Source organism: Acanthaster planci, linkage group LG11 (assembly GCF_054643075.1).
Source record: "Acanthaster planci isolate LZ-2023a linkage group LG11, COTS_SCS, whole genome shotgun sequence".
NCBI classification, from domain to species: Eukaryota; Metazoa; Echinodermata; class Asteroidea; order Valvatida; family Acanthasteridae; genus Acanthaster; species Acanthaster planci.
The window spans coordinates 4,600,684-4,615,671 of NC_141787.1; the positions used below are offsets into that span (position 1 = coordinate 4,600,684).

At 39.5% G+C, this 14,988-nt stretch overlaps 1 protein-coding gene across 1 annotated transcript; it reads left to right on the plus strand.

Annotated features, from left to right (window-relative positions):
* Positions 1-736: 736 nt before the first annotated feature.
* On the plus strand, positions 737-14,926 carry LOC110981569 (uncharacterized). Its single transcript, XM_022239221.2, has 11 exons — positions 737-989; positions 2,831-3,263; positions 3,854-4,064; positions 4,473-4,585; positions 5,461-5,581; positions 6,107-6,186; positions 6,563-6,712; positions 8,309-8,489; positions 9,114-9,267; positions 10,863-10,954; positions 11,737-14,926. The coding sequence occupies exons 2-11, from the start codon at positions 2,839-2,841 to the stop codon at positions 11,815-11,817; spliced, it is 1,608 nt and encodes a 535-aa protein (XP_022094913.1). The 5' UTR covers positions 737-989; positions 2,831-2,838; the 3' UTR covers positions 11,818-14,926.
* The last annotated feature ends 62 nt before the right edge of the window (positions 14,927-14,988 follow it).

A 14,988-nucleotide genomic window follows, 5' to 3' on the forward strand; every position in this document is an offset into this window, starting at 1 on the left:
ATAAGTGTAAATAACCTATTTACTTTGGCAGGTTATTCTTTAAAGTTGATTGGTGTTTTGATAAGATGAAGTTCTTTCGTTCACTTAAAATATCAATACAATTTGTGAATGCAGCAAATGTGATTTTATATGTATAGACACATTTATCAAAGTCGAAGGACCTGCCTTCATAATTCAACCTTAGAGCTATTATTTTAAAAGTTTAAATTTTAGTCGGAAACTCACCTTGTCTTTCCAAATTAGAAATGTAGTACTTTGAAGGTTTGGCCATGATGGTCAGTGGTCACTTTTGATGTCAACCAAACTACCCCTGCTACCCGTGCTACTCGGTGCCGCAAATTGAGCTGGACAACAGCAACCCTACCAGTACCTGAATGCAATGCTGAAAATTGAGTTAACAGAGGTAGTTGACACAATATAGGAGGCGAAACTTAGTTATGAGGGATGTATGATTGAAAACATATTGCTGACACTTTTTCTGTGTTTGAGGCACTAGTTTTGTGCGTTTAAGACCGGCTCAGGAGCAAGGTCTTCAACGTTAGTAATGTGTGACGCACGTTTAAATACCAGCAAATGTAGGGGCAATTATTTGAAACTAAAGTTAAACTTGTTGAATCACAGAAAAACTAGGCGCCTTGTCTGAGGTTGGTAACATTCGACACGCGAGGTCGCTGTTTCTGTTCCGCAGGATCCACGTACGATATGTGCGTGTAAGTTCAATGGCACGACGTTGAGGAATATATAATAAAGGATCACACATATTCCGCCGACCTCAGATCACGGGCTCCGTGCATGCATGAACTATAAACTAAACATGAACCGTAAACGGATATTCGCATAAATGCACGCAGCATTGTGTGCCCTGAGCTGACCCTCGCCCCGGTCTTTGCCTGTGTGTTTGCAGCCGATGAGGCAGGAATTGAAGTTGCATGCTGTGCTTTAGATGTTCCTGGGCCAATTATGACGTGCATGTAGGTCCACGCTGCTTGGTAAGTTATTTCATCTACCTCCATGGTTATTTGTAGGCATAGGCCTGTAAGGCTGTAGCCTTTCATCATCCCACATGCCCATAAGTAATAGGTAGGGAGTCCGGCACTTTTCAGGTTGTTGGTTTGTTTGACCCCCACAAATTTAGTACCCTTGGAAAGAGAATTTCAAAAGAAATTGAATGGTAACAAATTTAGCTCAATAGCTGTTAGTATAATGAAGTTATGGATATGTTTTGGTATTAAAAATAGGTGTAATTAATTTAGTCTGTCACTTTTGGGGGTGGACAGAAGTCTCATCATTGTATTTGAGCCACATGCAGTCTTGTACCTCAGCAGTTCCTCTTCCGGACTTAATTGCTGGAGTCGGACAAAGATCTGTAATTAAGACACAGAGATAGGCATAAGCCTTATCTGATTAATCGCAAATACTGCATAGGTGATTTTGCACAAATTACCCCTTTTTCCTTCCCACAATGCCTTACTACCATTGTGCAAAATCACCCATGCAATATTTGCGATAAGGCTTATGACAGACAGAGGAAGTGTAAACAACATCTTTTATTGTGGAGAATTTTATCAATGATCAACATAGGGTATACAGGACAGTTGAGTTGGCTTTGACTTTTGATGTTTGAAAGATCACTGAAGCATGGTTTTGATGTGATTTTTGTCATCAATAAATGTATAAAAATAGGGGACCAAGTCTGTCAGGTGTCATAAATTATTTTAAGTCTGATTGTGTTTGACAAACAGACTTTTGATGAAATTTGATTGAAACAACTTGTGGATTATGCACTTGTTATTTGCATCTTAACACATCTTTTCTCGGAAAGGACAGCATTCCTGGTGGTAAGATTTTATAGATTGTCTGACATTATTACGTACTTACATGTACTTTACAGTAAGATATTTTGAGATAATTTGACAGTCCCGTTGTTAAGATCTTGCAAATCCTATACACTGCCTTTAAAGAATGCATTTTACTAGCCGTAGCAATTTTTACTAGAATTTATTCTCCAGTCTAGTGCTAAGGTTGAGGCCTACCATGAAGCACTCTTTCTGTTGTGACTGCATTTTTTTTTACAACGTTGGTTTGTATTTTTACTTGGGCCATTGTTGCCGTACTTTCACTGTATTAATGTCTGTAGTAATGGTTCTACCATCCTCCATGGTTCTACCATCCTCCATGGTTCTATCATCCTCCATGGTTCTGCCATTCTCCATGGTTCTACCATCATCCTCAATTGCATCCTCTAGTGATTCTACCATCCTACCATTAATTTTAAATGAAATATTTGTAAATTTATATAATTAATTTTTATTAATTTATGCAATTGGTTATGTGTATACCTGCATGCAAATTTTTCAAATGTATTAATTTTGGGTGGGTGTACAGAAAATGGAGATTTAATAAAACACACACACAAATATGGATATATGGCAACAACTGCACCATTCTTCAAATATACCAGGTATACTCCTGCCTACAAATGGACATACACTGTACATGTTCTTATGTGTAAGTATCAGAAAATGCTTAGTCATTATACAGAAGTGCTGTGTCATCATCTCAGTACAGTACACGTGTTTGCATTGTACATGTACCATCTGTTACTGTATATACATGTCACCATGTACATGTACATGTACATTATACAGGAGTCCACAGAGATTGATCTCCTAAGATGAGAAGGTTGAAGCAATAGGACATTGTGGGAATGACCCATTCAAACATGTACAGTGGTGCATGTGTGAGGTGTGTGCATCCGATTGACTAGGGATACATTTTATACAGTGAGGTTTCGAGATAGAATTCAAGTTTATTTTGTTGTCACTCACAGGAACAATAATGACCTCCCAAACTGTAGCTGCACTACGAAGACTGGTGCATCGTAGCTTGGGCACCGTTCAAGCCCTCAACACTGATGGGCCGTTACTGGATTTCAGTCCGAGTCAACTCGGGATGAGGAAAGTGCACAGCGTAAGCTGTACCCATGCAGGTGCCTCAACACACCAATCTATGGCTACATTCAAATGTACACAGATGCCACAGTTGCAGCTGAACCGACCTCTCAGTCATTCAAGTAGATGGTGTCAGCAAGAGGAAGCTCAGGCCAGTGGCAAGCAGACAACGGAGCCAGTCACGGGGAAAGCAGACTCTTCTCCAGCTTCTAGTGCAGCCAGTCATCCTCTGCCTCAACTTGAAGTGCCTGACTACGACAAAGAGTTGCTGTTCAAAGGACTGGAGACAGATTTCCCATGTTTATCAAGGCTGTAAGTTAGAGGGATTGTTGCTTATTGTATATCAAAGATCAATATTCATGTACTTCCACTCTTATTCATGTGTTTCTTCTCTTGCCTGATGCCTTCTGTAGACTTCTTTTTGGTGCCACAGATTTTAGAATTATTATAAGGTGGAACTGGCCCCGTTTTACTTTCTCTCCAATGTCCTTTAAACCATTTCAGGGCTCATGTAGAAAGTATTGGTCCATTAGATGGAATGTTGAAAAATAAGAAGTGTACAAAAAAAGAATATACATGTACCTTTATATAGCATCTTTAAAGGTTCAAGGCCAATCAAAGGATGGGTACTCTTGAGACTTTTCTCCTCATGCCTAGATGAACCTGTCGTCAAATTGGTGTTGGGTACCTACTGTCTGGTGCTTGTGGTCCTTTAGGAGCCTTGCATCCAGATATGCGAAGGATCTTTATAACAAAACTGTAGACAGGAATGAGAGAGATCTTCATGACATTCATGTAGGCATTCATAAGATCAGTGTTTCCACCTTGCTTTCAAACACTATGTCATTGTAAAGGCTGATGGATCATGCTTATGGCTTTCGTTTATTGTTTCTCCTTTCTAGCCCACCAGCAGGACCAGAGCCAGAGTACCACAAGATCAGCTCTGGCTATAAAGTCTTTCACTCACAGGAGCCCTTTCACATGAAATATGGTGGTGTCCTACCCGAGCTACACATTGCCTATGAGACCTGGGGAGAGCTGAATCAGGACAGAAGCAATGTTGTCATACTGAACACTGGAATGTCAGCTAGTTCACATGCTAAAAGCCATGAGGTAATTAACGTTTAGAAAAAAATTCAGGTGATTTTATACCGACTTTTAAATATAAGAAAATATCAAACTTTAAGTTCTTGTAAAGTTGACATCTGTTGATGTCATCAAAATAATATTCAGCTCTTTGGATCAGGGCCGATACATATTCAAAGTTAAAGTTCCTATCTGAAACAGTCTTGGAGAACAGCCGTGGAGAAAATGTTTGGCCGGAAAAATAAAGATGGAAAGAATGACAGAAAAGAAGATTTGTTCCAACGATTTCGAAAAAGTTGTGCCAGATCACTCATTGACTTAAATGCCAATCCTGACAGTCATTCCCAAGGCAGAAGTAGCCAAAGGATGGTGAAATAATGCTGGCCCCAGCCCTGTCACAGTCATAATTGGACTGTTGTGATTTTCTGCATACAGGACAACAAGACTCCAGGCTGGTGGGAGAAATTTGTTGGACCAGGCTGTTCCATTGACACTGAGAAGTTCTTTGTAATCTGCTTCAATGCCCTGGGTGGTTGCTATGGGTCAAGGTAAGCTACATGCTCATAACAAATTGAGAATGGTTTTCTCCTAGCACAATTTGAGACTGATAAGCATCATTTACATACGTGTACTGAATACTCTAGACAGCCATTTGTTCTGGTCATGGGCCTATCAACTCCAATTTTCCTAGTTTAACATGAAATTCAAATGTTATTCTATGGACTTAAACCCTTATAGTTGATAGGTGTGTGCATCATAATCCAATGAGTCCGCATTTCGCAGTAGAAATTTCACTCTACATGTACATACACTGTACCCCACCTTAGCTGCGCTCTGTGCAACGTTGTGGAGCACACACTCCACATGCCAATAACTGGTAGCAGAACACTTTGAATATCTTGTCCTTAAAATTCTCATTCAAATACCGCTTTGCCAGTAATGTGTCTAGGATGTTTACATAGGCTTATTTGACTAATTCTACCAGGGATATTTCAGTGATTTTTTCATGAGACCCAACTGTACGCTACTGGCCCAAGAGGATTAGTTTCCAGCTTTTTCACAAATTTCTCAGCACCTAACAGTTCACTGTGCTGGCAGCAGTTGAAGTAATCACATTTCCATGGATAGCTAAACAAAGGGTTTTTAAAGGCCATTTCATGGACAACCGATCTTCTTAAATGTGTTGACAAAAATGAAAATGTTGGTTTGCACTAAATCTAGGGAAAAGTGGTTGATTTGATTGTGTTTGTTCTGTGTGTACGAGGCATGTGCTACTAACAAAACAAACAGGTCATCTTGTTAATAAATTGGATTTGGACTTCAAGCGATTTTTCAAACTCTGTGTCCTTCAATCTTTTAAATACAGATTAGGAACTTTGATTCAGTGCTTTGTTTTATGATGATATTCAACTTCAACTTTCAGTGGTCCATCGTCAGTGAATCCACTATCAGACAAGCCGTATGGTACACACTTTCCTATGGTAACCATTGAAGACATCGTCCATTCCTCTTTCATGCTTTTAGATGACCTTCAGATTCATCAGGTGAGTGCCAGGGTTTTACTTTGATGTCATTCATAATACAAGATAGCCTCAGTGGCACGTTTTGTTTGGGGATGGTACGTCATCAAGGCATTGCTCTTATTTACGTACGGGTAGTGAGTGATAAAGGTTATTGTGCACGATAAAACTTGAACTCAGTGGGTTTATGTGGGACTGTTCCTACTGAGATCACACAATATATGATAGGTTGAAGATGCATTTAAAAACCTGAGTGAGATTTCAAATATGCATCATGCTGACGCACGTTCTAGCCAATCAGCAGTTTTGTCAAGTGTAATGTCACAGATTGATTGGCATGATTGTGTGCTGGTGTTATGTGTGCTTTCCATTGTTCCTGTAAGGAACTTTTGTTACTGTGAAGAGTCAGTCATTGACATGTACAGCATAGCAGGCTAGCTGCCAGTACATTAACAAAAGCTTGTCATAATGTGCATGAGGTAAATACAGCATCAGTGGCATACCCAAGTGAACGGTTAACAACATTTGACTGTTATTTTTACTAATCAGGTGCATGCTAGCGTTGGTTCCTCTATGGGAGGAATGACATCATTGATGGCTGCGGCACTGTATCCAGACAGAGTTGGCAGGTACTTTTTTGAATAATGATGTAAATGTAATTTGTGAATTCATGCTAAATTGCTTTACCCAAAGAACCCCCCCCATTAACCGTGTTATCAGAACACTGTCTCTTTAGAGACATGTTATTTCCACTGTGGTAACATCAACATCAATTTGGGGATTGTCTGGCACAAAACGTATTGCACCAAAATCCTGTGTTTAAAGCATTGCACAAGTCTGAGAGTCATACTCCAGAAATATATTTATCAGATGCAGTGTAACTTTTAAAAGTGCAGTCCCAGAGATTTCTGTAGGAGTCGTTGCCCTAGAGGCTCACTGAAATGAGCATACAGTTTCTTCGTGTTTACCTTGACGTCTCATATTAACAGTTTCCTTTTAATATAGAGCTATCTGTATCTCGTCGTGCGCTCAAACTCATCCATCAACAATAGCCATGCGGTATCTACAGCGTCGAGCAATCATGACTGATCCTAATTGGGCTAGAGGGCATTACTATGGTGTTTCATACCCCAGAATGGGCATGAAGCTTGCAAGGTATGAGTAGGTACTGATTCTTACTAGGCTAGGGTGGATGCTAGCTGTCATGCTATGGTGCCTCCTCCTGCCTGAGGATGGACAGTCAACTACGAACTGATTCTTGCAAGGCAAGGAATTTTTTTCATGACAAAAACAGCCCTCTTAAAAACTGAGGCACTTTCACACACCAAATTCACACACAGGGGGAAGTACCTAAGTAAACACAACTCCAAGTACATCACAGATTAATCACCCTTAATTTCTTGACCAAACAATCAGTGCCACAGGCCAGGAACTACCTTCAGTGCCTGTTGGATACTACAGTATGTGTGCATGGATGTTTCGAAGATATTGGATAATTTTGACAGATAACATACATTTAAAAAAAAGAAGAAAAACCCGTCCATTGATGAATTACAAGCCTCGTGTGATACTGACAAGTATATGTTGAAGATTTCATGTACATCAGAAATCAAATGAAAACTAGAGGAGGTTATTAGTAACTGAACTCTGAAGAATTTGCCCCTGAATGTTCGCTCAAAATTGTAACATCAAGGAAACTATTCCACAGATATTCCTACATTTTATTGAAATTATGTTCCTTTTCTTCCCTGTTGCACATTTTGGAAAGTTCTTACTGGAAGAAGAATCGTGAAATGAAATCAAGTTTTGCTGCATGTCCGTGAGTCAACATTCAAAACTTGCACACAACATGCAGTGTGGTTACGCTGGTTTCCTTGTGCTAAAATGGCAATTTCCTAAATGGGCTGTGCCGGGAACCATTTCACAAGTAGGCCTACTAGTGGAGCATACATATTCTTGTCTGAAGTGCAGTGGGAAACGAAATGCCAGGCAGGCAGTTTTTGAAAATGATAGAACCTATGTAGCGAGATACGAATTGAAGATTTCATTGAGTTTGGTAACAAAAGCTAGGGTCTATTTGCATATTCATTGGTTGTTTTGGTGTTTTCTTAGGTACAGTACAAAGCTTTCCATGTCAGAAATGCCAGGATTGCATGTACTGTGCATTCATGCACACCCGATAATTTTCTGGTCAGTTTCCTAAATAGGCCTATGCTGCTGCAAAGAAGATCGTTCTCAGCTTCCCCATGGTTGATTTTCATGGTTCAAAAACATGAATAAAATAACATGTTGTGACTTTTACTATTTTATATTTCTGTTTAACCAACTCAATAAATGCATTTCACAGAGAAATGATGTGCTTTACATCAGGCCCCAGGTAGAGCCCCCCAATGTGATTGATGCTGATAAGCATTTTAATCTTCTGGGAGTGGTTAACTACAGGATTTGTGAATTTGGTGTGTACCAACCCCAGTGGCCTGTGTGTTCACTGGGGTTGGGTTTTAGAGGGATGTTTACCTAATGTTTGCTGAGGCATATCACACCCTAGAATGGGCATGAAGCTTGTAAGGTATCCACATCACCCAGTTACTCTTTTAATATGACATACACCTTATACCCAGAAAATCCTATATCAGGTAAATTGCATGTGTTTGTAAGTTGTATCAGTGCCAGGCACGTTTGGTTGTTGAGAGTATTTTCCTCTATACAGTAATGTGACTGCTGTTTTACTTGCCAATCTCTGTCATGCAGAGAGCTGGGCACTGTTACATACCGAAGTGGTGCAGAGTGGTTGAATCGGTTTGCTCGATCAACCATCAGCGATGAACCCCCTTCGCTGTGTCCACATTTTGAGATTGAGCGTTACATAGAGCACCAAGGAGAACAATTCAGTGTCAAGTATGATCCCAACTCACTCTTATATCTGTCCAAGGTAAGGCAATATGTGCCAGTAGTTATGAGTCTAAAAAAAATTGAACTTGATGTGCTCTTGGAATTTCATTTTTGGAATAATTATACAGTACTTTCCAGATTTTGTCCTTGACACGGGAAATTAGAGGATAAAACAAACTTTAGTATGTTGCTCGGCTATTTTTCACACTTGCCTAGAGGTACTACCCGTTTGTGCGTATTCAGGAGATTTGGAAAGAAGTTTGAGGGGAAATATACGTGTCATAAAACTATTCACAGTTTGTCAGCAAGTTTGTTATGAGGCCATTTGTCTAACTACACCGTTGGAAAAAGCTCACTGGTCTACGCATTTCGTTAAACAGTATTTTTGGCAGGAGGCCTTCACAGTGTGTAGTATTGGGTGAGATGTACATGTATGTGACTTTCGGGTAGATAAAGAAAAGTTTCTAATGGGGATTTCAGTTCCATTTGTGTGGCATTGCATGTGAAAACTTTAGGGTAAAGATAAGCTACATGATGATGATGATAATGTGCAGTGTATGCACGACCATGAAGTTGGGAAACATGACCTCTGTGTGACAAATGTGGCTGAGATCGTGCACTATATCATGGATTGAAATCTACTTATCTGGTTTCTTTGTTGTAGGCTATGGATTTCTTTGACATTGGGGAAGGTTTCCCATCTCTTCTAGAAGGCTTAGCAAGAGTGAAATGTCCTGTGATGGTGATGGGTGCCAAGTCAGACATCCTGATGCCTGTTACTCAGCAGAGGCAATTGGCTAACTTGCTACAAGAATCAGGTTAGTACATAGGATTTCAAATAAACACTGTTGTCAGATCTCATAGGGTACCTCTATTACTTAATATTCCCAAAGTTGGAATGTTCCTGTTCCCACAGGAATGCTCCTTAAGAATGCTGTGTGTTCCTGATGGGAGTTGCATATATACATCCTGCATATTTGAATTACAAAGAAGGGGTTCCTAGATTAGAATGCACATACATAGACAGCATGCATTGTTCTTAAAAAAAAATGATGGATGTTCCCAGTTGGAACTAACAGTGCTCTTGATGGAACTGTTTTTGGCATTTTCACTTTTTAGACACACTGTATATTACACTGGGCTCATTTGTGAGTAGAGCCAAATTTTACCCTTTAAAATGCATGAGATCAGACGGTTTGTTTTGTGCAACAAAATGTGGAACACAGTGACCCTGACTTAAGGAGGGTTCAGCTGCTTATTTTCAGTTCTGTAAGCAGAATAGAAAATCAGGAAGAGAGTCAAAAGGCTAAGCACATAGGAGGATTACTTCAGACGTTCCTTCCATAAGCTTTACATGGGCCAATAAAGTGTAGTGAGAAGGCTTGACATTTTTAATCCTAGTAGAATCTTTCTTTGAGGCAAATGGGTTGGGAACAGAAACAAGTGTGTTAAGAGTTAAGCAGAAAGATAAGTGACGGTGGGGAACACAGGTTAAGGGAATGGAGAACAAAGGACCAGGGGGGGATAGGCATTACAAAAGAAGGTGTGGACAGGGGAGGGAGTGTGGCAGTGTGGAACAGCGCGTTCCCACTTGAATTGGGAAAACGTGGATCTTGATCCAGCATTTTGGTGTGATCGTTATCTTATTGCAACAAAACCACAAGTCGCGTTCCCACTAGTGCTTGATCTACCTTTTCGGACGGAAATGTCGAGCCCGAAAGGTCACTGAGTTCAGTATTGCACATGTGCTAGCTTGCTGAGCGCGCACTCTGTGGCAGTGTGGCATGCTGGGGCGGCATGCGTGTGACCCTGCGGTGTTCTGGGTGCAGAGTTCTACTGACGTGACGACCTTGAATCGGACCGAATGTTCAGCCTAGTACGTTGGCTCTTCAAACTTTGCTTCCATTTTTGATACTCTGTCACATGCTGTGGGCTATACGCTAACACGAAATCAGTTTTTGATGGAGAGCAAGTGAAATTACACAAATGAAAAAGTTTAAGAAACGGACGAATGCGCAACGAAAATTGTGAAAGGGCAAGGCACACATCGCGGCATGCATGCATTGGGCATGCGTGGTGACACATTTTGCAAGCTCGTAGTTCAGCAGTTGTTTATTGTGCATGCAGTGCACGTTAAAATTTCACATGAGCTACACGCCAAAAAATGTATTTCTTTGTTAATCAGACCACAAAAGTTTCGCGCCACTCGTGCAGGGACAGATGTTGACAGGTCAAATTGCTGGATCAGATCCACCTTTTGCATTCCCATCTGATCGTGACCTGCCAATTACAGGATCTGATCCATCAATTGGGGGATCTGTAGCCTGCTCCAGAGGAGGATCAAGAAAGGTGGATCTGATCCTGATCCACTGCAGAGATTTGATAGATTTGCTTTGTCTTTGACATGATGCAGGCAATGATGGGGTGACTTACTATGAGCTGGATTCCATCTACGGCCATGACACATTCCTGCTGGATTTGAACAATGTTGGTGCAGCTATAAAGGTAGAACACTTCAAATAATATGCAACACTAGTCTCCGTTTCTGCAGTATGTTTAATGAAAACAAAGGTTGGGCAAGTCTTTGGTGCTACACTACGTGTATGCACATTTAGCCTAAGTTTTGAGTTTGTGTCAAATGGTAATGCCAGTCTTTGATGTATAGAGGGTTTGCAAATGACATCATAAGTTTTCTTGTATTGGTACAATTCTTCACACTAGTGTGGTATGCATACCACAAAGTCTCTTAGTCTTCATGCACCCTAGCTTGAGAGCTTCAAGGCTTCTGAAGTTGAGGCCATGCATCATATATGTACATGTTTCTACTTGCGTGTCGAGGTGCGGAGTACACCATCAATTTCTTTCTCAAGTGGCATTTGCTTTAATATCAAGCAAGCCTACATATAAAACTGATGAAGGGGTACCTTTAATGGGGCTTGTTGCTTTGCCTCTTTAAGAGGTGGAAAAAAGAGCCTCATACTTCTGGGGTAAGGATACCCGTGACCTGAGTGTGTAACATGCACATGACAACCATTTGAGTAACACCTAGACATGACCCCAGACACGACTCCATATATGACACCAGAGTGTTACTAGTCCAAAATACATGTATTTCTTGGAGCATTAGATTTGGCATATAAAATTGGATTCCATTGACAATTTGGTGAAATGTTTGGGCCACCATTTGAGATACTTATATCTCTTCCAAAATGTGAAACTTCATACTGGAGTGTGGAAAACCTGCAGTATTTGTAAGTACCACTTTCTGCTGTGTGATTCTTTTGCAGGGGCAGCTAGAGACAGAGTTAAAAGAGCGTGGCGTTGTTCGTAAAGGCAAACCCAAATGGCTTCAAGGTCAGGACAAATAAACTAGCCATGCTGTGTAATACAGGCAAACTCATTACATGAACAACTACGTGTCAAAGCAAACAAGTGGCCAATAGACATCATGGTCAGTACAAGCTACATGTATATGTCGGTCCTATTTAAAAGGAGTGTTCAAATGAATAAGGCATTACAAATTGAAATGAGAAAACTTGGTGTAGGTTGAGATTTTTTGCACAATTTTGATGAGCTCAGACCTGATGTGGCTAAATCACAATGACATAAGGTAATGTCAACAATTAGTGAACATTTTGAATAACAGTTTTACATTTCTAACTATTTACTTTTACTTTTTCAAAGGAGAAACTTTATTTAGTAATCAAAGAAAATGCAATGAACAAATTTTATCTAAAAGGAAATAATAAAAGATTAATTTGAAAACCATACAAACTAAGTCCATAAACAAAAACAAACAAAATTTGTGATTGTAGTTTAATCAATTCTGATTGGCCAAAATAAGGGACAAAATAAGCCAAAGTGAAATAACTATTCACTCAGAGTGTACTTAATCCTGATAAGCAGATGAGTATCTATCATGAAAGTTGGAAGTGTTTATGTGCATTATTATCTTTAGTCCTTCATTTACTTGTTTTCTGAGTTGATTTATTTACATGTGCATGCACAGTCTGCTTTGACTGTTACAGGTGCATTATAGCTTAGATTCTTATTTTTTTCCCTCAAGTAAATTGTACTTTTTTCAAAAAGTAACTGACTATTTAGCAGTTTATCATAATGTCAGCCGAACTGACATTTTATGAAATGTGATTTCTAAGAACAATTTGTAACTGTTTCACAGAGACAAAAACTCTCTATGCAGTGTAAAAGTAAACTTTCAAGAAAATCACGTAAATGTGAATTTGGTCACTTTTTATGACAGAAAATTCTCAAAGATTGACTTCAAAATGTTTCAAATGCACAAAAACAGACTTTCCAACCCATAATTTGACTGTAATTAAGGATTATTCACCTCAAATGCATGCCTTGTGAAAATGCAAAAATGTGCGTACTTTTGGTATTGCGTGCATCAGGTGCAAAGTTATTATATTTGCACAAAGTTCTAGTCAACTTTGTCCCATGAAGAGAGAGTTGTGCCCTTTATTGCTGAACACAATCTCTATGGAGCACACGCTTTGTCCTTTCATTGAAACAAAAAATGCAGTTTTTAAGTTGACTTGAATAGTTTTGGCCAAAAATGATTTCACCAACTTGTCCACATCAGAAAGTGTGGTTAATTTTGCCAAAAAACAGACATTTGAAAAACTGATGTTTTTTGGCATGTTTGTCTCTGTTAAAACAGTGACGAATATCAATGTGTTAATGTGACTGTCAAATAATATTGCTTTGTAAACTCTCCGGGGATGTCAGAAGAATTCACTGCTGATTTCAGTATGAATACCACCAGTCATAAGTTTCCTTAGGATAAGTTATTCTTTTATTTATTCATTCTTCAGTGTACACAAAGACTCTGAACTCATTACTGGAGTAAGGTTTGACATGAAACAGGTTTACACTATTGGCTCAGTTCCACTAGTTGGCCAAACTGGCAAGGTCTACTGACACAAGCAAGGCTTGATTAAGTGTTTAAGTGTCTGTAGGCCCTAGAGGCACCAGTGTTCCGTAGGTCATAGGCACAAGTGTTCCGTAGGCCCTATGACATCAGTTGGCCCCTGGCACCAGTGTTCTCTCGGTCCTAGTTGCAACTTTCATGGTTTTGTAGGCCTTAGACACCAATGTTTGGTAGGCCCTAGGTGCAAGTGTTCCATATGCCCTAGGCACCAGTGTTCCCTAGGCGCTGTTCTATAGGCTCTCCTCATAGACACCGGTACCAATTTCATAGTGCTGACAAGCACTTGAGTTTCCCATTTTATGTTGATGCTAATTTGTACTAATTGCTTTGTAGTAGCTAGTTTGAAGCTTTAATAACAAAAATGTCAGAGAGCATAGGTGTCTTTGTAGGCCTTCAATTTTTCATAGACCCCCAATAGTAGGCACAGTGCCTACTATCTTATGCTTATTGGATAATCCAGATCTGATTAGAGGCTCACTATACACAACTACACAAACTAGTCCAAGATGTTGAAACAGGGTGGTGTTCCTTAGATATATTGCAGAAACAGCTAGCAGGATATCTAGCTGCCAGAATGCAAAAGGCAAGAAATAAAGAAATCAGCTGATGAATTCACTACTTTAACTTTAAATGGTGTTTCTTCATTGGTTAGATGATGTCCAGTATTTTGCGTATACAAAACCACTACTTTTTTCTTTGCATGAATGGGCATGGATTCAAAGTAGTGACATCAAAGGCTCATAGGGAGTACAAACCAGTTTGACTTACGGTGAGATCTAAACTGGAAATAAAACTGGACTAATGAATCTACATTTGTTGGTATCATTTCTGATTTACTATTCACATGAAGATAAGGTGTGGAAATATGAGAGGGAAAATGTGTACCAGGGAAACACTGGTTGTGACTTTTTTGAAGGAAATGAAGGAAAAGAATGTTTTCAAGTATGTTTTTACGTCTGAGAACTGGGTAAGTGTGTTGTTTGCTTTCCTTTGCTATGCTATTGTCAATCAGTGCCTTTACTGAAATCCTGACTGTAAAACATCTCAGACAAAACAGAATGTATTTGTAGCACAAATATGGCACGAGTGCCAATATGGTCAAAACTGAAGTGTAAATGTACTCAAGGAAGTTTATTAATGTATGAGGATAAACTATTTTTGTATTTTCTATTCCGACATCTGTTTTAATTGTGCTTTTATATTTTGGATTGAAATGTCTTGCATTGTAACCAATTTTATAAGAGCTGTAGTTTGGACAAGTATACCAAACTCTGAAAATTTACTTTCAATGACATTTTGAATCCTCGTGTGAAATCCGAAATATACCAGATATACCTTGAGCTTAACTCTTGTGGATGATTTCCATTCCAAGCAGGAGCAAGAGAGGGCTTTTTTTTACATAACAATGACAGTCAGTGCTTGTGCACAGAGGTTCATGTGTATTTGGCGTAGGACGTGCTGAACATATGTGACACATTTGTTTGAATCATTGATCTCCATTAAAATCTATCAGCCCGGTTGAAACACTTCCTGCTAGCTTGTCTCTTCATTCTTTGCCGGTAATGACACTGCACTTCAAATTTTGACT

What these genes read in the sequence shown, in the direction of transcription:
- LOC110981569 (XM_022239221.2), top strand. Translation starts at nt 2,839, where the DNA reads ATGACCTCCCAAACTGTAGCTGCACTACGAAGACTGGTGCATCGTAGC. An exon ending in GGTGGTTGCTATGGGTCAAG is followed by an intron (nt 4,586 to 5,460) that starts GTAAGCTACATG and finishes TTCAACTTTCAG; the next exon opens with TGGTCCATCGTCAGTGAATC. An exon ending in TAACTTGCTACAAGAATCAG is followed by an intron (nt 9,268 to 10,862) that starts GTTAGTACATAG and finishes GACATGATGCAG; the next exon opens with GCAATGATGGGGTGACTTAC.